Source organism: Eucalyptus grandis, chromosome 10 (genome assembly GCF_016545825.1).
Source record: "Eucalyptus grandis isolate ANBG69807.140 chromosome 10, ASM1654582v1, whole genome shotgun sequence".
NCBI lineage: Eukaryota > Viridiplantae > Streptophyta > Magnoliopsida > Myrtales > Myrtaceae > Eucalyptus > Eucalyptus grandis.
The window spans coordinates 23903445-23927783 of NC_052621.1; the positions used below are offsets into that span (position 1 = coordinate 23903445).

The 24339-nt window shown below is 42.5% G+C and overlaps 3 protein-coding genes across 3 annotated transcripts; all 3 read right to left on the reverse strand.

The window, feature by feature from the left end:
* Positions 1-740: 740 nt before the first annotated feature.
* LOC104422336 (transcription repressor OFP17) lies at positions 741-2056 on the reverse strand. Its single transcript, XM_010034638.3, has one exon. It carries the CDS (start codon positions 2039-2041, stop codon positions 1394-1396), a length of 648 nt encoding a protein of 215 aa, XP_010032940.1. The 5' UTR covers positions 2042-2056; the 3' UTR covers positions 741-1393.
* Positions 2057-3099: 1043 nt separating this feature from the next.
* Positions 3100-6981, reverse strand: LOC104422337 (probable serine/threonine-protein kinase WNK4). The gene is made up of 7 exons (XM_018864377.2): positions 6695-6981; positions 5831-6096; positions 5450-5673; positions 5202-5359; positions 4815-5124; positions 4152-4466; positions 3100-3846 (listed from the first exon to the last, which is right to left on the reverse strand). The coding sequence occupies exons 1-7, from the start codon at positions 6782-6784 to the stop codon at positions 3341-3343; spliced, it is 1869 nt and encodes a 622-aa protein (XP_018719922.2). The 5' UTR covers positions 6785-6981; the 3' UTR covers positions 3100-3340.
* A 10248-nt stretch (positions 6982-17229) lies between these two features.
* LOC104422338 (trans-cinnamate 4-monooxygenase) lies at positions 17230-21022 on the reverse strand. The gene is made up of 3 exons (XM_010034641.3): positions 20131-21022; positions 19316-19449; positions 17230-18033 (listed from the first exon to the last, which is right to left on the reverse strand). Exons 1-3 carry the CDS (start codon positions 20913-20915, stop codon positions 17435-17437), a joined length of 1518 nt encoding a protein of 505 aa, XP_010032943.1. The 5' UTR covers positions 20916-21022; the 3' UTR covers positions 17230-17434.
* Positions 21023-24339: the final 3317 nt, after the last annotated feature.

Genomic DNA, 24339 nt, shown 5'->3' on the forward strand with positions numbered 1-24339 from the left:
AGAAATTTGCTAATGTGAATACTAGCCATATTACGTGGCACGGTCGGCGTTTACGTGGACAAAATTTATTAATTTATTAATAATTTTCTCTAATTTTTTAATTTTTTAATTATTTTTCTTTTTATTTTGCCCTATTCTTCCCCCTAGCGGGTCACCTAGCCTCTAGCAACCGGCTAGAGGCTATGACCATCGATGGTCAGCCTCAGGTGAGGTCACCCTCGCTGGCCTTCGGCGTGGGTGACCCTTGCTAGCTTCGGGTGAGGCTCAACCTCGCCAGATTTGACGGGGGCAAGCCTCATTCGAGGTCGACAAGGCTAACTCTTGTTGTTCATAGCCTTTGGCCGGTCATTGGAGTCTGGGCTATTGACTAGAGGAAGAAAAGGAAAAAAAAAATTCAAAATTCAAAAAATATTAATAAATTAATAAATTTTGTTCACATCAACGCCAATTGTACCATATCAGTAAATTTCAACTAAAATTGGCCGAATTGACTCAATTGGTAAGAATTGAAAAGAGTTAGAACTGAATTGGTAAAATTAAAAGATTTATAATTAAATTGACAAAAGTCTAATAAGTTTAGGACTTTCTAGACAATTTTCTTCTAAAAATATTCAACAAAATTTTAAAAAAAGGAAATTGTAACGCCCGAGAATTTCTCTAATTCTTTGACTCACCTTGTTAACCCCGCCAACATAAGCTCTGATATTAATACTTGTAACACCCATGAATTCACTCATTACTTGTGTTAATCTCAATTTCACCAATTAAGATTGCATTCTCTACTTTTGGGAATGTAAGTTTACATCCCATCTAGCAAATGAAATTTGTTAAAATGCCCTTCGAGAAAAATCCCTATAGTCCTAGCTTTCGGCCACTAAACCAACTCACCAAAGGCACCCCTCCGTCTAAGTCGGCCACCACCCTCCGCCATAGCCGGCCACCGCCTCCTGCGCATGTGACCACTATCGATGCCGGATCATTGCCAATCTCCCCTACCAGCAACCCCTTTGGCTCCATACCCACCACACCTTGAGGTAATGCCACCATCGATGCGACCCATCAATGAAGCACCACCGGCGACATCGGGTTCAACAATATCGCCACAGTAACAAATTATTTTTCTTATTTAGATCGATGGTTTATCAAATGACGTGACAAGCTTCGGTCGGCAATTTAAGCGATTGATTTTGCGTCGGGTTTCGATATCTCCAGCCCTGCGATCTCCTGCGATCATCACTATCCGTATTTATCATGCCAGATCCAGCTAGACATATAGTGTCGACCATCTTGATCTTGTTTTACCAACAAACGAAATGATACTTCCTCGTTTCCCCTCTACTCTATTACAATCGCATCGCAACCTTATTGACGTCGCCGCAACCACGAAACCTCGCTAGTAACCAACACGGTCGTCCTCGTCGTCGGCGGCGGCGAACAAGTCCCGGCACAGCTCGCGGTAGAATCGAGAGACCAAGTCGACGAAAACCGGGCACGTGAGGTTCTTCCAACAGAGGAGGAGCTCCTCCACGTCCATGAGATCCCTCACTTTCCCTTCTTCCACCATCATTTCCACCAAGTAGTTCTCGAAGCTCCTGCACGCATCCTCCACTTCGTCAACGCCGCCGTCGCTGTCCCAGCCCCTCCTCTTCAAGGACTTGGAGGGAGCGCTGCCGATTGCTGAAGGCGCTGCCGGCGTGATCGGCGAGGGAAACAGCAGCCTCTCGCGTCCGGAATACGAAGTAGCCGACCCGGAGAGCACCTTCCCGATCTTGCTGCCGCCCGGGGCCTTGCCCTCTCCGAGCCTGCCCCTCGCGCTCATCTTCTTCTTCAGGGATCGGACGACCGAAACGAAGGCGGAGACGGGTAGGAGCCTTTTGAGCGGGGAGGCTCGCCCCGACGCTGTTGTCGTGTAGCGTGGCGAGGACCCTCGCGCCCTTCTTATGGTGAGCTTCTTCTTGAGCCGGAAGACGAGGAGGAGCTTCCTGCATGGACGGAGAAGCTTAGATCCCAAGGCAAGGCCGACGCGTGCATTGGGTTTCATCTACTTTGGTAATGATTGAGGTTGATGAGGCAATGATGGGGAGACGGTGAGTGCGTTCGCGGGTGCTTCAACTTCAAGAAACGAAGTGGACAGGACCTTTGATTGGAAGAAGCTGGTGGGAGTGCTGTTTCGACCAACTTTGGTTATGTGAAAGTTTAAAAAATACAGAGAGAAGTTCGTGGGTGTGTAGGGTTTCTGGTGGCGTCTATATAACAGGAGATACGCTGAGTTGACCGACTGGGTTGGTTGGATTTTGGAGTGCATTTCACGTCTTCGAGTCAGAGGAGAGGAATGCCATGACATGCTTCCATGTTTCTGTTCTATATCTCATGAGAGGATGACATGTTGGGGTTCTTGGAAACTGATTTATATTGTATGTTGTGTTCTCTTGTCGGACTTTGGATATGGCCCGCTTATTTAAGTCTTCGTTCGTGCTTTCATCATTTGGAAATCGAAGGGAAGAGATTATTATGATTTGATAATTGCACGCATTTCAACGTATTGGGGACTTAAATCCACTTACACTCCGTGCAATCGAAGATGCGTGTACTAGTACTACATGTCTTGATCGTAAATACACGATGATCATAGCTGCCAGTGGGGATCTAGAAACTATTTTGCTGGTGTAATAATTTGTTCACTGTTCAATTTTCTATGCAAAAGAGGTAAAAAAGTGAAGAGGGGGACAACTAAAGCAACTATCTCGCTAGATGAGACTATATAGGCCGTCTCGCGTAAATGAATGTTTAGTTTGAGTCATAATTATTGCATATAAGCATGGGCTCAGTATGTTTGAGGACGGCTATACCCAGAAGATGGCGAGCTTGTTACCACAGCCCTACCAAGACGCGAGAGGTCGGCCATTTGAGTTAGATGCACGCAAACACAATCTGGCCCGAAGCCCTTCAACACAGACACAATGGACAAGACCCCTTTTCAGACATAACCTTAGAAATTTAATGATGCTCTTGAACATAAAAAGGGAGCCAGGTTTTGCAAGAAAGAAAGAGCAGCAATACACCCACCACGAGAGCAATCCCTAAGAACTTAATCTCACATGACCGGTGCAAATACAAAGATGTCATTATGAATAACCTTATATATTAGCAGGCATCACCTGATTATTTTTGCATCAGACACTCGAAATATGTATCATTTGCATCAAGCTAAACGTTTATATGAAACTTATTTAAGCTACAAGGCTAATACTTTTGATCTTTGCAGGGTGGATACAGTCCTAAATTGCTGACATTTTGATACAAATTACCATCTTTAGATGCTCATGAGAGAGGGCAGATTTCAGTTTCTTCTGTTTTGAATCCTGTGGCCCTTTTTATTCCTCGAGCTGCTGATGAAACTAGATCCGCCAATCCGGGGGGCGTTTCTTGATATCTCAAAGGGTGCCTGAAACCCGATGTTCTCAACTTCTCCGACTGTCCTGGACAGCCTCCGCTTGCTCACCTCCTCCAGCAATGAGAGGTGAAGTAACTGGCTATGAACATCTACCAGAGACCTATTCCGTGAAAGTCTGTGGCCGGCCATCCTCCGGTTAATGACGGAGGAAGAATCTCTATCTGACCCTGTCAGGACCTGGCATTGCAAGGTCTGACTCCTATCCTTGAATTGCCTTGGCCTTTGGTAGTCGTCGGCGCAAAACCTCGTATGTTTGTTGCTTCTGCTGATAAGGTGTTGATCTGGGTTTGAAGGACCGGGGTTCACTTCTTGATCTTCCGGGCAGAAGTAACTTGTGTGGGAATATGTGCCAGAATGTATGGAGCTTGGAGAGCTCATATCATCTGGCACATCTGCAAAACGGGGCTAATCTTCATGAAAATTGAGGTTGGATTTATTTCAGGTCGAATTATACAGATCTGGCAAATAATATGCAGTTAAGAAGCGATGACGTTCCCAAGAAAATGAGCATTTTCTATCCTTGTTCATTCATTTCCATGATTTGTTGATTGATGGAATAAAACTGCATGAAGTATCATAGAGATATTCACTAAACAAAGTTGTCTTTTGTCGTTGGCGTGTTAGACTCTAGATCAGCTTTTTGACTACCTTGTGTTGTATCAAAATCTTAATGAGCGAAAGGAGAACAAAGCTATACCCTGGAGACAACCGTAGTCAGACGCGATTTCATTTTCCCTGTAGGCCGTAAAGCCCGATGGCGATGCCTGTGATGACGAACCTGAAGAGAATGAGAGAAAAGGTGGAGCAAAGCCGTCGTCATTTTCCTGATTGTAGTCTGTCATGTCCTGTTTCGTCCAGTTAGGTACTAAAGCAGAGATTTCTCCACCAATCATGTCGGCTATCTCCTCCGCTTCCCAGTCCATGATCTCCAGTTCCTTGACCATTTCCTTCGCGACATCAATCGGAGTGTCATTTAGAACGTCAAAAGGAAAATAGACATTTCTCGCTGAACCTGCATGGGTAATGGGAAGGAAATGAAGACAACCTTCATTAGTTTCATCACTCTGGAAGATCTGTGAAGATAAGTCTGGCCAGAAATTTCTATAGTCTCTAATTTAACGAGTTCTGAGAATTATATGCGTTCAGCCATTTTCCCCTTCAACTTCTATTTAGGGCAATATATAACTAGTTTGAGGCATCGATTTTTTGCAAATGGTACCGGATAATAATCCACAATCTGCATGCTTTCTTCTTAACTAATTTACAAAACTTAGTACTGATGCATCAGAGAAATTGTGTACAGTGATTCTGTGCTCTCAATAGTTCTAATGGATTGCAGGAAGATACTTGGGATTCAAACCATTTCTATCAGCAATCTGAACTTTCAGAAAAATGGTGTCACCCTCAGGATTCAACTTTCCCGTAATCATCATGTCGGTCCTGAGTGGATTATCCCTTGCACGCAGATTATCTACATCTCTCCCATTCAAGAATGGCTCCGGCATTTCGAACTTCAATCCTGGGAGGCGGTCACCTTCATCACTTAGAAGAAATGGGTCGTGTAGCAACTCCCTTGCCGATACTCTACATGAGACGTTTGCTAAGCATTTTCCAATAAATTTCCGAGCTTTTGAGTCTTTGATACGGTAGAATGCTTCTGGCAACTTTCCCTGAGTAAGAGTGGCACGCTAATGAGGCGTAAATCTGTTACTGTCAGGATAAGTAAACCATTGGGACTGGACTTTACCGACGTGACTTTCTTGTAAATTTGAGCCGGATTGGTGCATTCAATGTAAGGATACTCGCAAGTAAGCATTTCCAAGACACACATGCCGAATGAGTAGACATCGACCAGCTCATTGTAATTCTCGTCGTAGAGTTCTGGTGCCATAAACTCTGGAGTGCCTGAGAGTGTGTACCATCGGTAAGTTGACAGGTAATCAGATATCCTGAAGCATCGATGACATTACCATGCTCATCGCTGGAAATTGTTACCTATGATGCTATGAGCTGCTCGAGAACCATGAAGGATCGCTGCAAGTCCAAGATCACCAATTTTAACTTGTCCCAGATGTCCATTAACAAAGAGGTTATCACACTTCAGATCTCTGTGGATTACTGGCGGATCGTGGCTGTGCAGATACACGAGGCCGTGAAGTATTTGAACAGCCCAATTCTTTATGGCTCGGATGTGCAATCGTGGGTATTTCTTCCTGTAACTGCATAACCAAGCAGACCTCTGTTACAAATTCACAAGCGAAAAGGCCTAAATCAGTCGATCACCAAATGGCAATCACAGATTACATCGAAAGCCTAAAGAGCTTGTAGAGTCGAGGAAATGCTTGGCGAGAAGGTTACATAGAGGAGAGAGATTACTTTCTGAGGGTGCCTGAAGTGAACATTTCGGTGATGAAATTGAAGGCCGTCCCATCCACGTCGACCCATGAAGTGTGGAATTTCATTATGGAGTCGTGATTGAGGGTGCTGAGGAGGTGAACCTCCGAGATCAGACGCTGATATTCGTCCGGAGACCGAAACGAATCATTCAGCTTCACTTGGTTCCACGCCACCTCCATTCCCAGGACCTCATCGATCGCCTTGTAAACTGTCTTGGTCGCCCCTTTGCCCAGAATTTCTTCAAACTGCTCGCAGAGATGGAGGAAAGGAATGAGAACGGCTAACGAAGAAAAATGAAGACACAAGAACAAGATAAGGATCGATCTGGCTATAGTTGCCACCAAACGACCGTATAGCAAAGACACTTGCGGGAAAAAGGCAAGGTGGAGAATCGAGGCCAATCTAGTTCTCCAACGAGCTAGGACAACACTCGACGCTATCGATGCGATTTCATCATCAGTTAGATGCATTCACAACAATCAGAGGAACTCCTGTATAAACAGAGGTTCTTTGAATGCTCCTTTTGCCTGCCAATTACTAGCTCAGGAACAAACAAACCATACAAACATTCAAACAAAGGTTCGAGCATGGAACTTTGTACACAGCTCATCCTAGAACCCAAACAAAGATACGGGGAGAGCTCCTTCACCAACGCAGCATACATCTCGAACCGAACCGACTAATGATTACGTGAAGTCATTAGCTTTTGCAAGATAAACAAACCCGCGAACCGAACTATAAAGTATTAAGATGGTGTCTGATGGGAGGTGGACTGGTATTTAATAAACAATCAACGACCGAATCGAATACCAACAAGAAAAACAGTATCGCCGGCTCGCGTACCCGAGCATACCGACCGGTGGGATCGGTCTCAACACAGTATCCAGGCTCGACCCGTGCCGCTGCTGCCGACCCTGCTTGTATTCTGTACATGTCGAGAGCAATCTGGACCGGCTTTGCCCCAGAAACTTTATCAGGAGAGACACAGACGATCCCCCTAAGGACATTATCCACGCAGAAGAACCGAAAGGCGGCGAATCAGAAGACAAAGCTTTCGAGCAGTCAAACGAAATGACGAGGTGGGTTCGGGCTGCGCTGATCAAGATGCCACGCCGAAAACGCCACGTGATCGTTACATGTCGGGCAACTTTGGCCACAGCTAGGGAGGGGGAAGTGGGGGAATATCGGGCGCTATACTAAGGGACGGATTTGACTCGAAAGTGAAAGGTTTCGGACGGATGTGGCTGTCGTGACGTGTGGCAAATATTCAGTGCTGCAGAGTTTCCTGCTCCTCTCAACCTTCGTGGGCTGCCCGAAGCGACTGCACTTAGGCAACAAGCTCGCGTGCTCCGACCTTCCTCCGTGTCGCGTGCAGCCGACACGTGGGAATTCGAGCGTTCTCGTCCTATGTGCGGTTGCGTAGGCGTTCTTGGCAATTTGCATAATCGGCTGAGCAGGGCCTGACAGAGGTGAATTGCGATGCCCAGGCCCGCCCAATTTTTACGCTCTGGGGGTCAACCGGGCCTGAGGGAGCCTGGGCAAACCCAATGCGACGCCTAAAGTATCACAAAATCGAAACTTTTAGGGAGATTGACACAAATTGACCCCAAATCAGGATTTAATATACAATATGATCATTGCCCTTTATTCAATATAATTCTTGAACTTTAGCCTAATGTACATTGTTCAATGTAATCTTTAAATTTTTTATACACGTTTAATTTAGTCACTGAATTATATGAAAATATTTAATATCGTTCATAATCTTGAAGTAATTGAATGACTACATTGAACATCTTCGTATAATCTAAGGATTACATTGAACATGTACCAAAAGTCTAGGGATTACGTTAAATTAGGTTAAAGTTCAAGAACTATATTGAACAAATTAAATTTTCAAGGACAACATCACACATTGAATCGAAATTCAAAAATCATTTGTGTCATTATTTAAACTTTTAATCACACGATGCCTTAGACATAACTTGTTTATTGGTTTTCGAGCCCCTTAGTCCCTGCAAATAGCGCCACATGACATGTCCGTTCATAATCCATTTCTTGATTCAGGACAGATTGGGTTCAAAAAAGGATCTTAAAGAGTTGGAATGGTCTCTTAACACCTTGTCTTGTTTGTTTTCTTTTCTTCGGTGTCTCCATGCTTTTTCTGATGTGGGTTGGGTTGGGTGTTAAATTATGACTCGAGTTTGAGGGTTTGCAAAAAACGCGATTCGCTGGATTTTTTGAAGATTTACAAAAGTGGATAATCCCACGGCATGGGCTTTCTTGTTTTAGCCGATGAAGATAAAATAAAAGGAAGAAAAAAAGGCCACGAAGGAAGCTGCATCGTAGAACCCATGAAAACAAAAGTCGGCCCAGGTCTTCTGTTGCGTTGCCGAATTCCTTTTGGCGTGAAGACCCTACACATAGACAAAAGGAAAGGTGGGGCCCAAGCGTATAAAAGTAGAATTTTGCAGGTTTCTCTTCTCTTCCTAAAAGTTGCACGCCGAAGACCTACAAAGAAAGGAGCCGCACGTCCGCCGAGCTGCGAGAAGCCGCACGCTGCTAAGAGAGAGAGCTAAGCTGGAGATTTTTCTTTTCTTTTGGCGTACGACTTAAACGCGATAATTTTATACCGTGAGTTTATTCCCAAGTGAGTTGTTTATTTATAAACACTTTAGGTTTGGGGTTAAATCTGGGTATGGAAAACACTTGAGCGATTGAGCGATTGTAAACTCTAATACTTCGATTATAGTGGATTATTTGCTGCTGGCTTTCCCCATGGACGTAGGTACCGATACTCAGACCGAACCACGTAAATTTATGGTGTCCTTATTTTTCTAATTTATTTCTCTGGCGATTTCGCATTAACGTAAATTGCAAGATCCTGTCGTTTCCGCGCAATATCCCAACAATTGGTATCAGAGCTTGGGGTTGGATTTCTTGATTGTGATTTGGGGCTTTTGCTTGTCTGATTATTATCTGGAAATTTTGTTATTGCAATTATGTCTGAGAGGAAATCTGAGATTGAGAAGTTTAACAGGAGTAACAACTTTGTGTTATGGAGCATCAAGATGTGAGCTTTATTGACAACACAAGGTTTGGCCAAGGTACTGGATGGTGAGGATGAGTTGCCGATTATAATGAAAGCCTCTGAGAGGGTAGAGCTAATGGAAAAGGCAAAGAGCATAATCCTGTTAAATTTGACGAATGAGGTCTTAATAGAGGTTGCTGAGGAGAAGGATGCCGCAGCATTATGGACAAAACTTCAAGCACTCTATGTAAAGAAAGGTTTGAATAATCGCTTGCATATGCTGAAGAAGATGTTTCAATTTAGATATACTAAAGATACGTTTATCAAAACCCACCTAGATAAATTTAATAAACTCATGTTGGATCTGAAGAACGTCGGTAAGATACTTGATGATGAAGAGTAAGGCATGATGTTGTTAGCCTCTTTACCAAAGTCATGGGAGCACTTTACTGATTCACTGTTGCAAGGGCGTACTACTATTACCTCAGAGGAGGTAAAGTCCGCCTTATTCTCTAAGAAGTGGCAGAGAAAGTTATGAGATAACGATTTGATGAAAGGAGCAGTGCAAGCACTGACGATTTTGGGTAGAGAACAACATCAAGAGCCTAGTAGCAACAGATGTAAAAGCATATCAAAATCATGCCATAGAAAGTCCAAGGGACGCGTGAAGTGCTTTGAGTGTCACGAGAAGGGGCACATCATGAGAGATTGTCCAAAGCGGAGAAATAAAGTTTGATAAGCAGAATGCCACAAGTAGTGTGGCAAACGTTGCTGAGTGGAGCACTAGTGATGCAGAAGTTGTCTAATGTGTGACTGCTACTTCGTTAGGAGACGAATGGGTGCTAGATTCGGGGTGTTCTTATCATATGACGCCTCATAAGAACTGGTTTACTACTTACCACGCTACAAATGGTAGTAGGGTTCTTTTGGGGAATAATGCAGTCTGTAAGGCTGTGGGGATAGGAACACTTCAAATCCGAATGCACGATGGGGTGGTTCGCACATTGACAGACGTGAGACATGTATTGGAGCTCAAGAAGAATCTTATTTCTCTAGGGATACTCGATGACATCGGGTGTAGATACACTGCTAAAGGTGAAGTACTGAAAATCTCTCAAGGTGCCATAACAATGATGAAGGGGAAGAAAGTGAATACTCTTTATCATCTACTAGGAGAGACTGTGACCGGAATCACTGTAGTTTCATCAGGTAAGTCAGACTCTAACTTGACTCAATTATGGTATATGTGTTTGGGGCACATGAGTGAGGCAAGTATGACGATACTGAGTGAAAGGGGGTTGTTAAATGGTCAAAAGACAGGGAAGCTAGACTTATGTGAACACTGCATCTATGGGAAACAACACCGAGTTAAGTTTACTACAGCTATTCATTCGACCAAATGACCAGTTAAATATATTCACTCAGACGTTTGGGGCCGGTCTTCGGTTCATTCGAAAGGAGGTGCCCGATATATGCTGACATTTATCGACGACTATTCAGTGAAGGTATGGTTTACTTTCTAAAGCACAAATATGAAGTATTTGATTGGTTCAAGAAATTTAAGGCATTGATTGAGAAGCAATCAAATAAGTAAATCAAGTGCCTGAGAACTGATAATAGCATGGAGTTATGTGGTAAAGATTTTACCGAGTTCTACAAGAAAGAAGGTATTATAAGACACCACACAGTACCTAGGACATCATAGCAGAATGGCGTGGTAGAACAGAATAACAGAACTTTGTTTGAGCGAGCTCGATGCATGCTTTCGCATGCAGGACTTGGCAATGAATTTTGGGCCGAAGCAGTGAACATGTCATGTTACCCGGTTAATCGATTTCCATCATCTACTATCGAGTGGAAGACTCCTAAGGAAGTATGGTCAGGGAAACCTGTTGATTATTCTGGATTATGTATATTCGAATGTCTTGTGTATGCTTATGCAAGTGATGGTAAGCTTGAGCCGAGGGCAAAGAAGTTCATATTTCTGGGTTATGCACATGGGGTGAAAGGCTACCGGCTGTGGTGCACTAATCCTAGATCACCCGATTTTCTAATCAGCAGAGATGTGATTCTCGATGAGACTGCAATGCTTCAAAAGATGAGTTCTGAGACACAACCAGTAGAGAAGACAGATCATGGTGTCATTAGTAAGGTGGAGCTTCAAGTGGAGACTCCAGAGAACTCGAAAGTAACTGAAGTTGAGACTGCAGATGAAGCCGCAGTTCCCGAAGTTGGTGATAGTGAACAACCAGCAAAGCCGCAGTAGACCATAGTCACAGATAGACAGATAAGGCAAATTAAATTACCGATACGTTATGGTTATATAGATATTGCTTATGCATTAACTGCAGGTGATGAGATGAAAATAGATGAGCCTTCGTCTTACTCTGAGGCGATGGCTAATCCGGAGTCGTCGCAGTGGCTAGGAGCTATGAGTGAAGAGATGGAATCACTCCATCAAAATCAGACATGGGAGTTGGTCAAAGTACCCAAGAGCCAAAAGATTGTCGGAAATAAATGGATCTTTAAATGGAAAGAAGGCATTCCCGGTGTTGAGGCAGCAAGGTATAAGGTGAGACTTGTGACGAAGGGATATACACAGCATGGGGGCATTGACTACAATGAGGTGTTCTCTCTTGTGGTAAGACATACTTCTATTCGTGTTTTACTTGTCTTAGTTGCTTAACAGAATCTCGAGTTAGATCAACTAGATGTGAAAACTGCATTTCTTTACGTTGAGTTGGAGGAGTAGATTTACATGAGGCAACCAAATGGATTTGCTATTCCGGGTAGGGAAGATCATATTTGCTTGTTAAAGAAATCTTTGTATGAGCTAAAACAATCTCCTAGGGAGTGGTATAAACATTTTGATGGTTTCATGGCTAGTCAATACTACACAAAAAGTCAGATGAATAGCTGGTTTACTTTAGGAGATTGGAGAATGATTATTTGATTTATCTACTTTTATATGTTGATGATATGCTAATAGCAGTTAAGAATATATCTAATATTGATGTGCTGAATAGGCAGTTAAATGCTAAATTTGAGATGAAAGATTTAGGTGCTGCAAAAAAAACATTGGGCATGGAGATTTTGTATGATAGGACTGCAGGAGTTTTACGTCTATCTCAAAAGAAATATATCGAAAAGATTGTGGCACGTTTTAATATGCAGTTGGCTAAAAATCTGTAAGTACACCTTTAGCAAAGCACTTTAAACTTTCAGATAAATTATCACCACAGACTAAGGAGGAGGAGGAGCATATGTCCATAAAATAAAAGGAAGAAAAAAAGGCCACGAAGGAAGCTGCATCGTAGAACCCATGAAAACGAAAGTGGGCCCAAGTCTCCTGTTGCGTTGCCGAATTCCTTTTGACGTGAAGACTAGAGGTGGCAAATGGGTGGGTCGGGTTGGGTATGGGTCGGGTCAAAAATGGGTCGGTACCTACGTCCACGGGGAGAGCCAGCAGCAAATAGTCTACTATAATCGAAAAGATTGTGGCACGTTTTAATATGCAGTTGGCTAAAAATCTGTAAGTACACCTTTAGCAAAGCACTTTAAACTTTCAGATAAATTATCACCACAGACTAAGGAGGAGGAGGAGCATATGTCCATAAAATAAAAGGAAGAAAAAAAGGCCACGAAGGAAGCTGCATCGTAGAACCCATGAAAACGAAAGTGGGCCCAAGTCTCTGTTGCGTTGCCGAATTCCTTTTGACGTGAAGACTAGAGGTGGCAAATGGGTGGGTCGGGTTGGGTATGGGTCGGGTCAAAAATGGGTCGGTACCTACGTCCACGGGGAGAGCCAGCAGCAAATAGTCTACTATAATCGGGGTATCGGTACCTACTTCACTGAAGACCTTGCAGGTAGACAAAAGGAAAGGTGGAGCCCAAGTGTTTAAAAGTAGAGTTTTGCAGGTTTCTCTTCTCTTCCGAAAAGTCGCACGTCGAAGACCTACGAAGAAAGGAGCCGCACGTCCATCGAGCTGCGAGAAGCCGCATGCCACCGAGAGAGAGAGCTAAGCTGGAGATTTTTCTTTTCTTTTGGTGTACTACTTGAACGCAGTAATTTTGTGCCGTAAGTTTATTCCTAAGTGAGTTGTTTATTTATAAATACTTTGAGTTTGAGGTTAAATCTAGATGTGGGAATTGAGTGATTGAGCGATTGTAAACTCTGATACTCCGATTATAGTAGATTATTTGCTGCTAGCTCTCCTCGTGGACGTAGGTACCGATACTCGGACCGAACCATGTAAACTTTTGGTGTCCTTATTTTTCTTGTTTATTTCTCTGGCGATTTCCCGTTGACGTAAATTGCAAGATCCTGTCATTTCTCCGCAATATCCTAACATTGGGGAACATGACACCAAATGGTCAATCGGCGGCTTTGACATATTCCTTGGCTCAAATCTCATCTCATGGAGTTTCCATAAGCAACAAATGGCCACCTGATCTAGCATAGAGGCTGAATTCAAAAGCTTAGCAGACATTACTACCAAACTCATTTGGATCGAGGCTCTCCCACGTGATCTCGATGTCTCTTGGCAAGGCCCTCCAATTCTTTGGTGTGACAACATCTCGGCCATCTATCTGATAGGGAATCCCACTTTCATGCTCGGACAAGGCACGTGGAAATTGATTACCACTCTGTGTAAGAATGGGTTGCCAAAGTACATCTGCACTATTGATCAACCTATTGATATCTTCACCAAAGGGCCCTCCATTGCTTGCTTTCAACTTCTATAGTCAAAGCTTACTGTGTGTTCCACCACATTAGCTTGCTAGGGGGACTATTAAAGGAAACAATGACGTATCCTGATTCAACTACAACCTCTCCACCACTTGCTCATCAAGTAAGATCAATTCTTTCCAAAGAGAAGAGATCATGACGACGTGTCTTAATTCAGTTACAATCTCTCTACCACCATCATCCATAACCTTGAAGTAATGGAATGACTACATTGAACATCTTCATATAATTTAGGGATTACATTAAATATGTACCAAAACTCTAGGGACTATGTTAAAATTAGATTAAAATTTAAGAACTATATTGAACAAATTAAATTTTCAAGGACAACATCACACATCAAATCGAAATTCAGAAACCATTTGTGTCATTATTTAAACTTTTAATCACACAATGCCTTAGACATAACTTGTTTATTGGTTTCCGAGCCCCTTAGTCCCTGCAAATAGCACGACTTGACATGTCTGTTCATAATCCATTTCTTGATACCGGACAGATCGGGTTCAAAAAAGGATTTTAAAGAGTCGGAATGGTCTCTTAACGCCTTGTCTTGTTTGTTTTCTTTTCTTCGGAGTTATTCCACGAACGCCTGTCTTGGTTAAGAAGTGAAGAACGAGCACGCTCGGGGAGCGCAGGACAATAGAGCCGTTTGTTGCATCCGATGTTAGCCGTCCTTGAGTTGCGAATTATACTACTCTCTCGAATCAATGAGGGGTTTCCTTCACACAAATAGCGTATGCTTTTACTTTATGGATTTGATTAATGGACTTGTTAAGGAGGGCAACGGTAGCAAAACCCACCGGGTAGCAAAGTCCAAGTACACAGATTACTCCACTAATATCATGGACCACAATCATAACTACATGTTGAACGTGCTTCGTAAGAAAAATACTTGATTTCAAAGTATCGAATACTTAAATTGTTGAAGAAAGTCAATCCATTGAAAATTCTCATGTGAAAGTGACATGCAAAATTAAATCTAGAGTAGGGGTGAGTATCAATTCGGGGTTAACCTTGGACTAATCCTAGACCGGTTAAGGGGCTTGAGTCAGTCCTTAGTCCTAAGACCCGTGGATCTCGCACTGTATAAGTTAATTCTCGATCTTCGGAGTTTAGGACTGGTCCAACGCAGACCAACCCTTTACATAATATTATATGCATTTGTCTAATCTAAACCTTATTGTCTCTTGTTCTATTCTTTTCATAGTTCAATTTGGCGTGTAAATTAGAAAGTAGAAAAAAACCCAACCTTATTCGACAAAAATAATAATAAATAAATAAATAAAGAAACCCTCTTGCTTGCCTTGGGCTCGCTAGCATCTATTTGCTCGCCTCACGTATTTGTTTTTATGGTTTGTTGCTTTTATCAAGTGTGAAATTTTTATTATTATCTTATCTTATATTTATATTTGATATGGATTGGTGTTCATATTTTAGTTATTCGATGTCATTAATTGAAATAGTATATTTATCCTTTTAAGGAAGACAAAAAATGAAAAAAAAAAACAAAATCAATCGGTCCATGGTCGACCTTGGAATTGGATTGGACGCATAGGGTCCGTTCGATTTTTGGTCATAGGCTAAACATGATCGGTTTTTGATCCAAAAAATTAAGAATCAACACCATGTGAATTGAATATTTGGATTAGGTGTTGGATTGACCCAATTTGAACTATGTTCACCTTTTAGTCTAGAGAAACAATGCAAAAGGTTTACAAAATTCAATTGATGCACCCAAGGTCAATGGGCAAAAGAGATAAATATTTACCCAATAGGGCCCGGCTTCCACTATACGCTTCATCAAAGATCCTTAATCGAATCTCCACAAGGACTTTTAAGAGTCGAAGGTTGGCTTTTCAAGAATACTTGCAAGCTCCCCCAAATCATCAACCTCTAACAAATAGGTACGAAGCGTGTTAGCATTGTCCTCTGTTCACCACTTGTCCAAGTATCGATTAAGCACAAATCCCGCACGAAAGAAGAGCCCTCCCCTGAATTTGTCGAGGACGGCGACAAGAATTGCCTCCAGGGCTCACATGCATCAGGATCATCTCATCCGATGATTCTCCATAGAGGAAGGTCGAAAGCAACGGTGGGGCCCACTCATTTGTCGTGGGTCGAGATGCTGATTTCAAAAATGGGCCTACAATCAGGTTTTGTCGGCCAGTCAGTGTACGCTCATTCCGAGCATCGCTTGAGAAACTCCTGGACGAAAATCTCACTCCAACATCCTTAACCTTCTCCTGTTGTGCTGTCTTCCTGTCAAATTCCCCCGTATTCTTAGCAACAATGTTTTGTGGTCGTCAAATTCTTGCTTGTCGCATACAAAACGATGAAGCATAAAATAAGCAAAATAGATAGTTCCGTAGCCGGAACATCTAAATAACAAACCTTTGAATCATCCAGCACATGGGATGGCGAGAGCGATATTTGCATCCAGTTAAGGGATGGCATTGAAGTACAAAGGCAAATTAATTGCTCCTAGCATTTGAAAGTTGTCATTCCTTTCTTTTACCTAGTTGATTTTCTGCCTACATAATCATCTCTCACTCCACATTGAATTGTAAAGCGAGAGAGAGAGAGAGAAGGGGGGGTGTTAAAGTATATAAGCCAAAGTCGAAAACAAATGCTGGAGATCAAGAGCCAAGCTTGAATGGAAACAAGGAAGATGAAGTAAAGAAGTTCAAATTAAAGTCAAAGATAGATACTGATGTACGGGAGTTAAGTTCTGGTGCAAACAGGGGAAGTAAGACAAGGCAGACTGCTGGCTTGGGAAGTGCAGTAACAAATGCTGGTGCTAATGATTCGATCAAGGATGGAAACGATAAACTCAACTCTACGTGCGAGGATAAAGAAAAGAAGAACAAAGAAAGCATGAGTTACATCAACAACACGTGCTCATTGAATAATAGATATTCAGTTTTAAGTCAAAACTGAATATTTTCCATGTTCTGTTATTTTCCCTCCTTCTGTTTTCATTTCTGTTAAAACAGTTGTACAAGTTTTGTTTCTCGCATATAAATACGGAATGTACAAAGAACGAATACAAGAAGCACTTTATGAAGTTTACTCTCTCTCTTTTTCTGAAGAGCAAGAGAACCAAATACAGAAGCTCAAGATCATTTCTTTTCTTTTGAGTCTTCATCTTTGTCAAGCTCGTTTCTTCATCTTCTCTGTTTCTCCTTCCTGTTCGTGTATTCTTCACAGGGGGGAGGGGGAGGGAGTGAAAACATTTCTTGCCTAACTTCTCTACAGCCCTTTCCATTCCATATAAAATTACTTGACAATAAATGTGCATATATTTATGGTCCCAATTTTCCACCCTCCTCATCAATTTTCCTACCTAATTTATCAGCCTTTTCTCTATACAAGATTAATAGTCTTCACATAACTACGCCTGTAGACCCCACTCTGCCTACTCTCTTTCTTTCCTTCCGTTTGGCTACCTGAGTCCACTATGTAGAAGTTTCCTTTACTGAGACTAATTCAATTCAGAGCAGAAAGTTCAAATAGAAAGATCTCAAATTTGGTTCTTATCTTGAGAAATTGCATTGACATTTCACATTGGTTCCTTAACTTATGCTTTAGAGAGAGAGAGAGAGAGAATGCTGCAGATAAACAAATTTTTCAAAAGATAAGTTTCAGTTCTCAAAGGACATAAAAGCTGTTATTTTCCCAACACAAGACACAACATAAGTTCTCATGGCAACTCCTGAATATGCTTTGTCCAATTCTTCATATTTTAATACTGTCCAAGTGAAATCAACAGCCACCAAAAGTTGAATCTCTGTGGAGACTAACTTCAAAAGGATCTTGGCTTCAAGACGATGGTGGAGTGCTTCAATATGTGCAAGCTGAATTGGCCACCCTTCTCAGTGGTGTCGAGCTTCGATTGTCCAGGGGGCGGCAAGAGCTCGAAGTTCTGCACCAACTGGCCGATGGTGACCCCGAGGATGGGCAGGGCCAGGATGATCCCAGGGCAGCTCCTCCGGCCGACTCCGAAGGGGAGGTACCGGAAGTCGTTCCCGTTGGCCTCGACCTTCGCCTCCTCCTCCAGGAACCGCTCGGGCCGGAACTCCTCGGGCTTCTTCCAGTGGGCAGGGTTGTTGGCCAGCCACCACGCGTTGACCAGGATCTTGCTCTCGGCGGGGATGTCGTAGCCCCCGAGCTTGGCGTCGTGGAGGTTCATGTGGGGCACGAGGAGCGGGATCGCCATCCGGAGCCTCAGGGTCTCCTTGATCACCGCCTGGAGGTACGGCAGCTTGTAGAGCTCGGGCTCGGTGACTGGCACGCCAGGGCCCAGGACCGCGTCGATCTCCTCCCGCAGCTTCCTCTGGATCTGGGGGTGGTTCACGAGCTCCGCGATTCCCCACTCAATCGACCAGAGTGTCGTCTCGATCGCTGCACCATGTCGACTCATCAGCATTCCATTCGACCACAAATGTACGGTCGAAGAAACAAATCGACGGCTCATTTTCTTCTATGTGACATCGACGCCCGTCAGTGCTCACCTACCACACGAGAACTACTCCCCCTCACGCGGGCACGAGCCTATGACCGACAAAAAGGACATGAACCGACGGGAAAAAAGGCACGGACTGGTGCGGTTGGTGTGGTGCGTCTTGGTAGGTGAGTATGACGCGGGAGAAGGTGGGCTTTTCGTGCGGGGGTTGGTCGGGCAACTTCGTTCATCAACCGTCGCGCACCCGCGCACGAAGTAGGTTTCCATCGGGCGGTTGACATTTCAACCCCCGCGTTGGAACGCAAGCCACGCCAATCCTTCCCACCTTCGGGACCCCACAAACGTTTCCTTTGCTTATTCGACTCGCACACCTTCTCCAATATCGGCTTTAACTAAGCAAATCGAATGGAAATTTGGAAAAAAGGCGCTCTCGAAGCCGAAAAGGAAAAGTTGGAATTTTCAATGCGCTAATGGCCTTTTTCCTATCATCGAAAATCGCGGCGGGAGATGGTCCATGAGTACGTCACGAGCCGGACGGGCAAAAAAGGGCCAACTTCACATTATCCTCTTGCTTATCCTCATATTAAATAAATAGCATTAAAGTGGGGCACCAGCCACACCGCTAGATCGGGTGGCAAATGGACCGTCATCGTTATCGAGCTTTTCATCTGAATTTTTGGCCAAATAAAATAACACGATTTCGCCATCTGATCATGTCCATCTCCCCCCGAAAATGGCTTTGCTATTTCCCCAGCCTATTTTATCGGTATTTTACCGAACTGCCCCTCTTGTCTAGCAGCAATGATAACTAGTCAAAGCGGTTGACCCGATCTTCCTCTTTTATCATGGTTTCGCTTCACCTATACACAACCATATATGGGCTCGAGAAGTGGCCCCCAACCTAACACGCGTCGCAATCTTAACGGCAAGAGAGTACAACGACATGCCACCCGGCAGCCGGCGTTACTTACGTTTTCTACCCCACAAACATCCAAGTGGTCGATTTGACTTCAGGCCGGCAATGACGTGTTCTTCTAAACACCCCATTTCTTCCATTCCTATCCTAGCTCTCCCCTGTTTTGTCCGACGAGTTCGATTCATAGGTTTTACTCGAAATGGGCAATTGCCCATTTACTTTGTGGATCCAATTGTAAAGATTTTTTGCCAGTACGGGCTTAATTGCAGAAAGAAAAGAAGGGCAAGCAATTTTTCGAGAGGTACCCGCAACGTTGATGTTCTCGACGATGTATAGAACGTTGTCCTCGTTGATTTCGCCCTTCTGCTGCGCCTCAAGGATGTGGTCCATCGCGCACTTCAGCCCCTCGTTGTCCATCCGCTTCACGCTGGCCAGTTTCCTGCAGAAGTTCTTGACATTTTCAGTTTCGGGCCATCAAAAACTAACTTTTCACAAACCCCCGGAAACTCCAAAATTCAATTCGAGCACCGACGGGTTACCGGTCCGCCATCGCTGGCGGCACTCGGCGGGACTTCCGGTTTCCACCATTCCACGTCAGCACTCAGAAAAGTCATAAATTTGCAGACAATAACCCCCACGGATTTAAATTTAATGCAGCTTTAAAGTGGGAAGCTCGATTTGCCGTTTCCAGCTCTGCCCCCCGTCACTACGTTTTGCATTCCTTATTTTCTGAACTAATTGCTAAAAAACAGAAGAAAATAAGATTATCGTCATGGTCTATAGGGCATGAGCCATGTGGTTGCTTTGTCACCGATGGAGCCATCTAATAACCATCTAAGTGGGTCAACTTAGCCATCCTCTCATTTTCACGTAATAACTACGCCGACAACGGCGAAATCAAAGACAAAAAGAGATCCACGTGCACTCATCAAGGCTGAGGACAGTAGCCTGCGACCCTGGCTATTTAACGAAAATAAATATAACTTATTTTACTAAAGAAAAAACGTAAATTAAAAAAAAAAAAAAAAAAAAAAAGAGTAAATGAAACTAGCTATGATCTGAGGTAGTCAGACGATATGGAAGAATGAATAAATGGATGAAGGGGGACGAGATTGCTTACTTCCTCTCGTCGACGAAGTAGTCCTTGAAGAGCTGCAGCCTGCGCTCCTTGACCTCCTTGCAGATCTTCAGGTAGCCTCGCAGGAAGGGCCTCAGGATGGGGATGAAGTCGCCGTAGTTGTAGTCGAAGCTCTGCGCCAGGCGGCTCCGCTCGCCGTTGAGGGCCTTGAGCTTGACGAAGAGCGGGTCGTCCTCGCTGTCGAACCGCCGGTCGAACATGATCCGGTACATGTTGTTGTACATCATCATCTGCAGCCTGCGCCGGAGCACGATCCCCTCGCGGGCGGCGGCGGGGTTCTTCTTGACGTCCTCGACGACGGCGGCGGCCTCGGCCTCCCACCCCTCCCGGTACTGCTGCACCACCTTGTTGGTGAAGAAGGGGACCGTCATGATGCGGCGCATCTTGCGCCAGTGCTCCCCGTACACCGTGAACACCATGTCCTGCCCCTTCCCGGTGAAGATGTCGAAGACGACGTTCCGGGTGCGAGACCCGAACTCGACGCCCTGCGTGTGGAGCACCTCCTTGGAGAGGTCCGGGGACGAGACGACCACGAGGTTGCGCTGCCCCATGCGGAGGAGGAGGATGTCGCCGAACCTCTTGGCGAGGTCGGTGAGGTTGCGGTGGTTGAGGTCGTCGCCGACCTGGAGCCAGTTGCCGAAGATGGGCACGGGGAGGGGGCCCGGGGGGAGGCGGAACCGCTTGCCCCGGAGCTTGGAGACCGCGATGGCCACGATGGCGGCGGCGAAGAGGCCCAGGAGGGTCTTCTCCAGGAGGAGGAGATCCATGGCTGGCGGTGACTGCGGACAGAGGCGGAGGGCTTTTGCGGGGCGACCAGGAGGAGGAGGAGGAGGGGGAAGAGGAGGAGGGAGGTGGCGGTGATGATGGGGGGTGGGGGTGATGGAGTTTCGGGCTTAAATAAGCGAATGCTAATTATTTGGTTTTGGCGAAAAGAAAATGAGAAAAAAAGACTGGAAAATGCAAACATGGACGGACGGACGGATGGATCGTTGGATGGCGTGACGCGCGGCGGCGTTAGGTGGAACGTGCGCGGGGTTCGGCCTGGGATCAATACGTGGAAATACGGACTCCGTTAGAGGACAGGAGGGAGGGAGGGTTGACGGCGTCACTTGACGGTTTGGGGGAGGGTGCGTGTTGAAGTGGGTGTGTCAACGAACGGGGTAGGTGAGCGTGGGGAATTCTTTCTTTTTTTCTTTTTTCTTTTTTCTTTTTAATTAGTAGTATCTTATTTATTTTATTTATTTTGGGAGTGGGTTGGTGAGGGTAAGGAACGCATCTGACTTTGAGGAAGTAAAATGCCTTGCCTTGGCCTTGCATTCACCCCTCTCTCTTTCTCTCTCTCTCTCTCCACATGGATAGGGCAACTGCAACTTGGGTGTAACTCTCTAATTCTAGTATCAAATTAATTAGATTGCGTTTGATGGACAATATTTGAAATGGGATAAAATTTATTATATTCTATGTTTAGATAGAATAAACTCAAATATAAAAGGTATATGATCCGGATAAAATTATCCCATGAAATAAGTAAGATAAAAGTGGATAAAACTTCTAATATTCATAATAGGAAAGTTATTTTTCTCAAAATAAAAATTTTATTAATAAAATTGAAATCATATTTCAATATAAACAATAAATGAAAATTCAAAATAACAAGAAATAGAAAATTATTTTTTATTTATATATTCAACTTTATCTCTATCTTATAATATAAATTAAATATATAAATATACATTTATATTTATTACATATTTTATGTATTTTTGCATTTTAGGTATATTAGTATAATTTACTATTTAATAAAATTTTATTAGAGAATGATGGAAGAGAAAAAAATAAATAATAAATAATATAATATTAAAAAAGAGGGAAAATATAATTAAAAAATAAAAAGTAAATTAGGAAATAGTGTCGCGAAAATTTTTTACCATCTCATTTGTGAACTTTTATATTCATTTACACCGATAAACTGTTTATACTAAAAAAACGTACATGATGTGATGCGAATATATTTGACTTTACTATTGTTATTTACTAAATAATGGATAGGACATAGCAAAATCTCTTAATGTCATATTCTATTACATCCAGTCCTATCTTAATTAAAAATTCAGACAATAAAACGTAATCTTAGTGTATAATGCCAAAGCATAATGCCCAAAAGAAAAAATTTAACTACATGAATTGAGAACATGGTAGTACGCCAGCATGCATACCAAAAGAGCAGAGGAAATTATTAAGAAAGTCCTAACCTACTACACCTATGCCAATTCATACCTAAAACCCTTTAATTTGGCCAATTTATTCTTACACATTTCGATGATTTGCCAATAAAGTCCACCCAACTTATTTTGACAAGAAATCATTGACGTAAACATTGGCCGTCCTACAGAGCATAATTGATACTAACATGGATAGAACCCAAAAGCTTTGAAAGAGACCATATGTGTATAAAGAGCTTATAAGCATTGTAATTAAGCGATATAAGATATTTTAACGCCCCTCTCAAACACAAGTTAGATTAGGAACAATGCGTGAAATTCGACGAATGGGGCCGCACGCACAAAATAAACTGGGCAAGACCTAACGCTGGTATCATGTCAGAATAACCAAATCAAAAACCTAACATGTCAACCAAGCCTCGAAAGGAATACCCAAAGTGGCGATTATTTAGGAATGGGTCTTATTAACGAACTCCTTTACGTCATTCTCCAAGCACTTGTCCCTCATTCTAGAAGGCCACCAGGAGACGTACCTTATATTAGGTATCTCATATTGGTCCGAGGCCAGTCTATTCTTGAACCCCACATGTAGCGATTCCTGCTCTAATAACATTCGCAACAAATTACTTCACAAGATTTCTCCCATCCTGAGACTAGATATGTCATTTTTATCGACTGTGCTCAATCGACTCTCTACGAAAAGACGGAGCAGCTTAAAGAGAATGCAAGTTAACCCTTGGGCTGTGTTTGTCAATCGGGATAAAATTCGGGATATGATATGATTTATCATATCCTACTTTTGGTACTCACTCAAGACGGGATAAAGTCGGATATAAAATGAATATAGACAGGATAAAATTATCCTATGATGGAGGTGGGATAAAAGTGGATAGGATTTCTAATCTTCATAATAGGAAAGTTATTTTTCTCAAATAACAAACTTATTAAATTAACAAAATTGAAATTATATTTCAATATAAATAATATTTGAATTATAATTTCAGAAATTAAAAATAAAGTATATATTTTTTAATTAATCTTATTTAATTCATATAGTCAACTTTAATTCTATCTTATAATAAATATTCAATCTATAAATTAAATATTTATATTTATTATATATTTTAGGTATTTTTGTATTTTAGGTATCTTAGTACGAGTTTACTATTTGATAAAATTTTATTAAAGAATGATGAAAGGGGAAAAAGAAATAATAAATAAAATAATATAAAAAAAGAGGAAAAATAAAATAAAAATAAATTAAGGAATAGTGTTACGAGAAATTTTCACTATCTCCGTTTATGAACATTTAGATTTATTTACAATGATATGCCGTTTATATATATATATATATATATATATAAGTATATATATATAATGTGAATATATTCGACTTTAATATTGCGATTTACCAAACAATAGATATGATATAAAAAAAAAATTCAAAGATTTCTTATCATATTATGTCAAGTCCTATTTCGATTAAAAATCCGGACGATCAAATATAGCCTTGGAGTCTTTTGTATGAAATTTTGGGGAAATACTTTTCTGAATGTGATGATCAATTGTCAACATGGGTTCAGTCAAATAGAGCGGGTCCAAGCAAATATTTCATTAGAAAGACGTCCAGGAGACAGAAAGAATCTTAAAATCAAGCTTTATATTTAATGTTTTTCTTTTTATATGTAGCTTCTTAGAGTTGTGATCTTAGGCAGATGTTTCGATATTTAAATGAGGGATCGGTGGAGAGATTTAAGGGAAAATAACAAAAATTCAAAACGAATGATACTTAGGAATTTAGATTAAGGGCTTGTTCAATAAAATTGAAAAAGGAGTGCTGAAAATTTAAGTAGTGAAGTTTATATTTCAATAGTTTTAAATGATGAAAATAGAAGTAAAAAGTTATTCGAGTTGATGATAAATTATTATTAATTTATTGACATTCATGGAATTTTCATCGTTATCGATG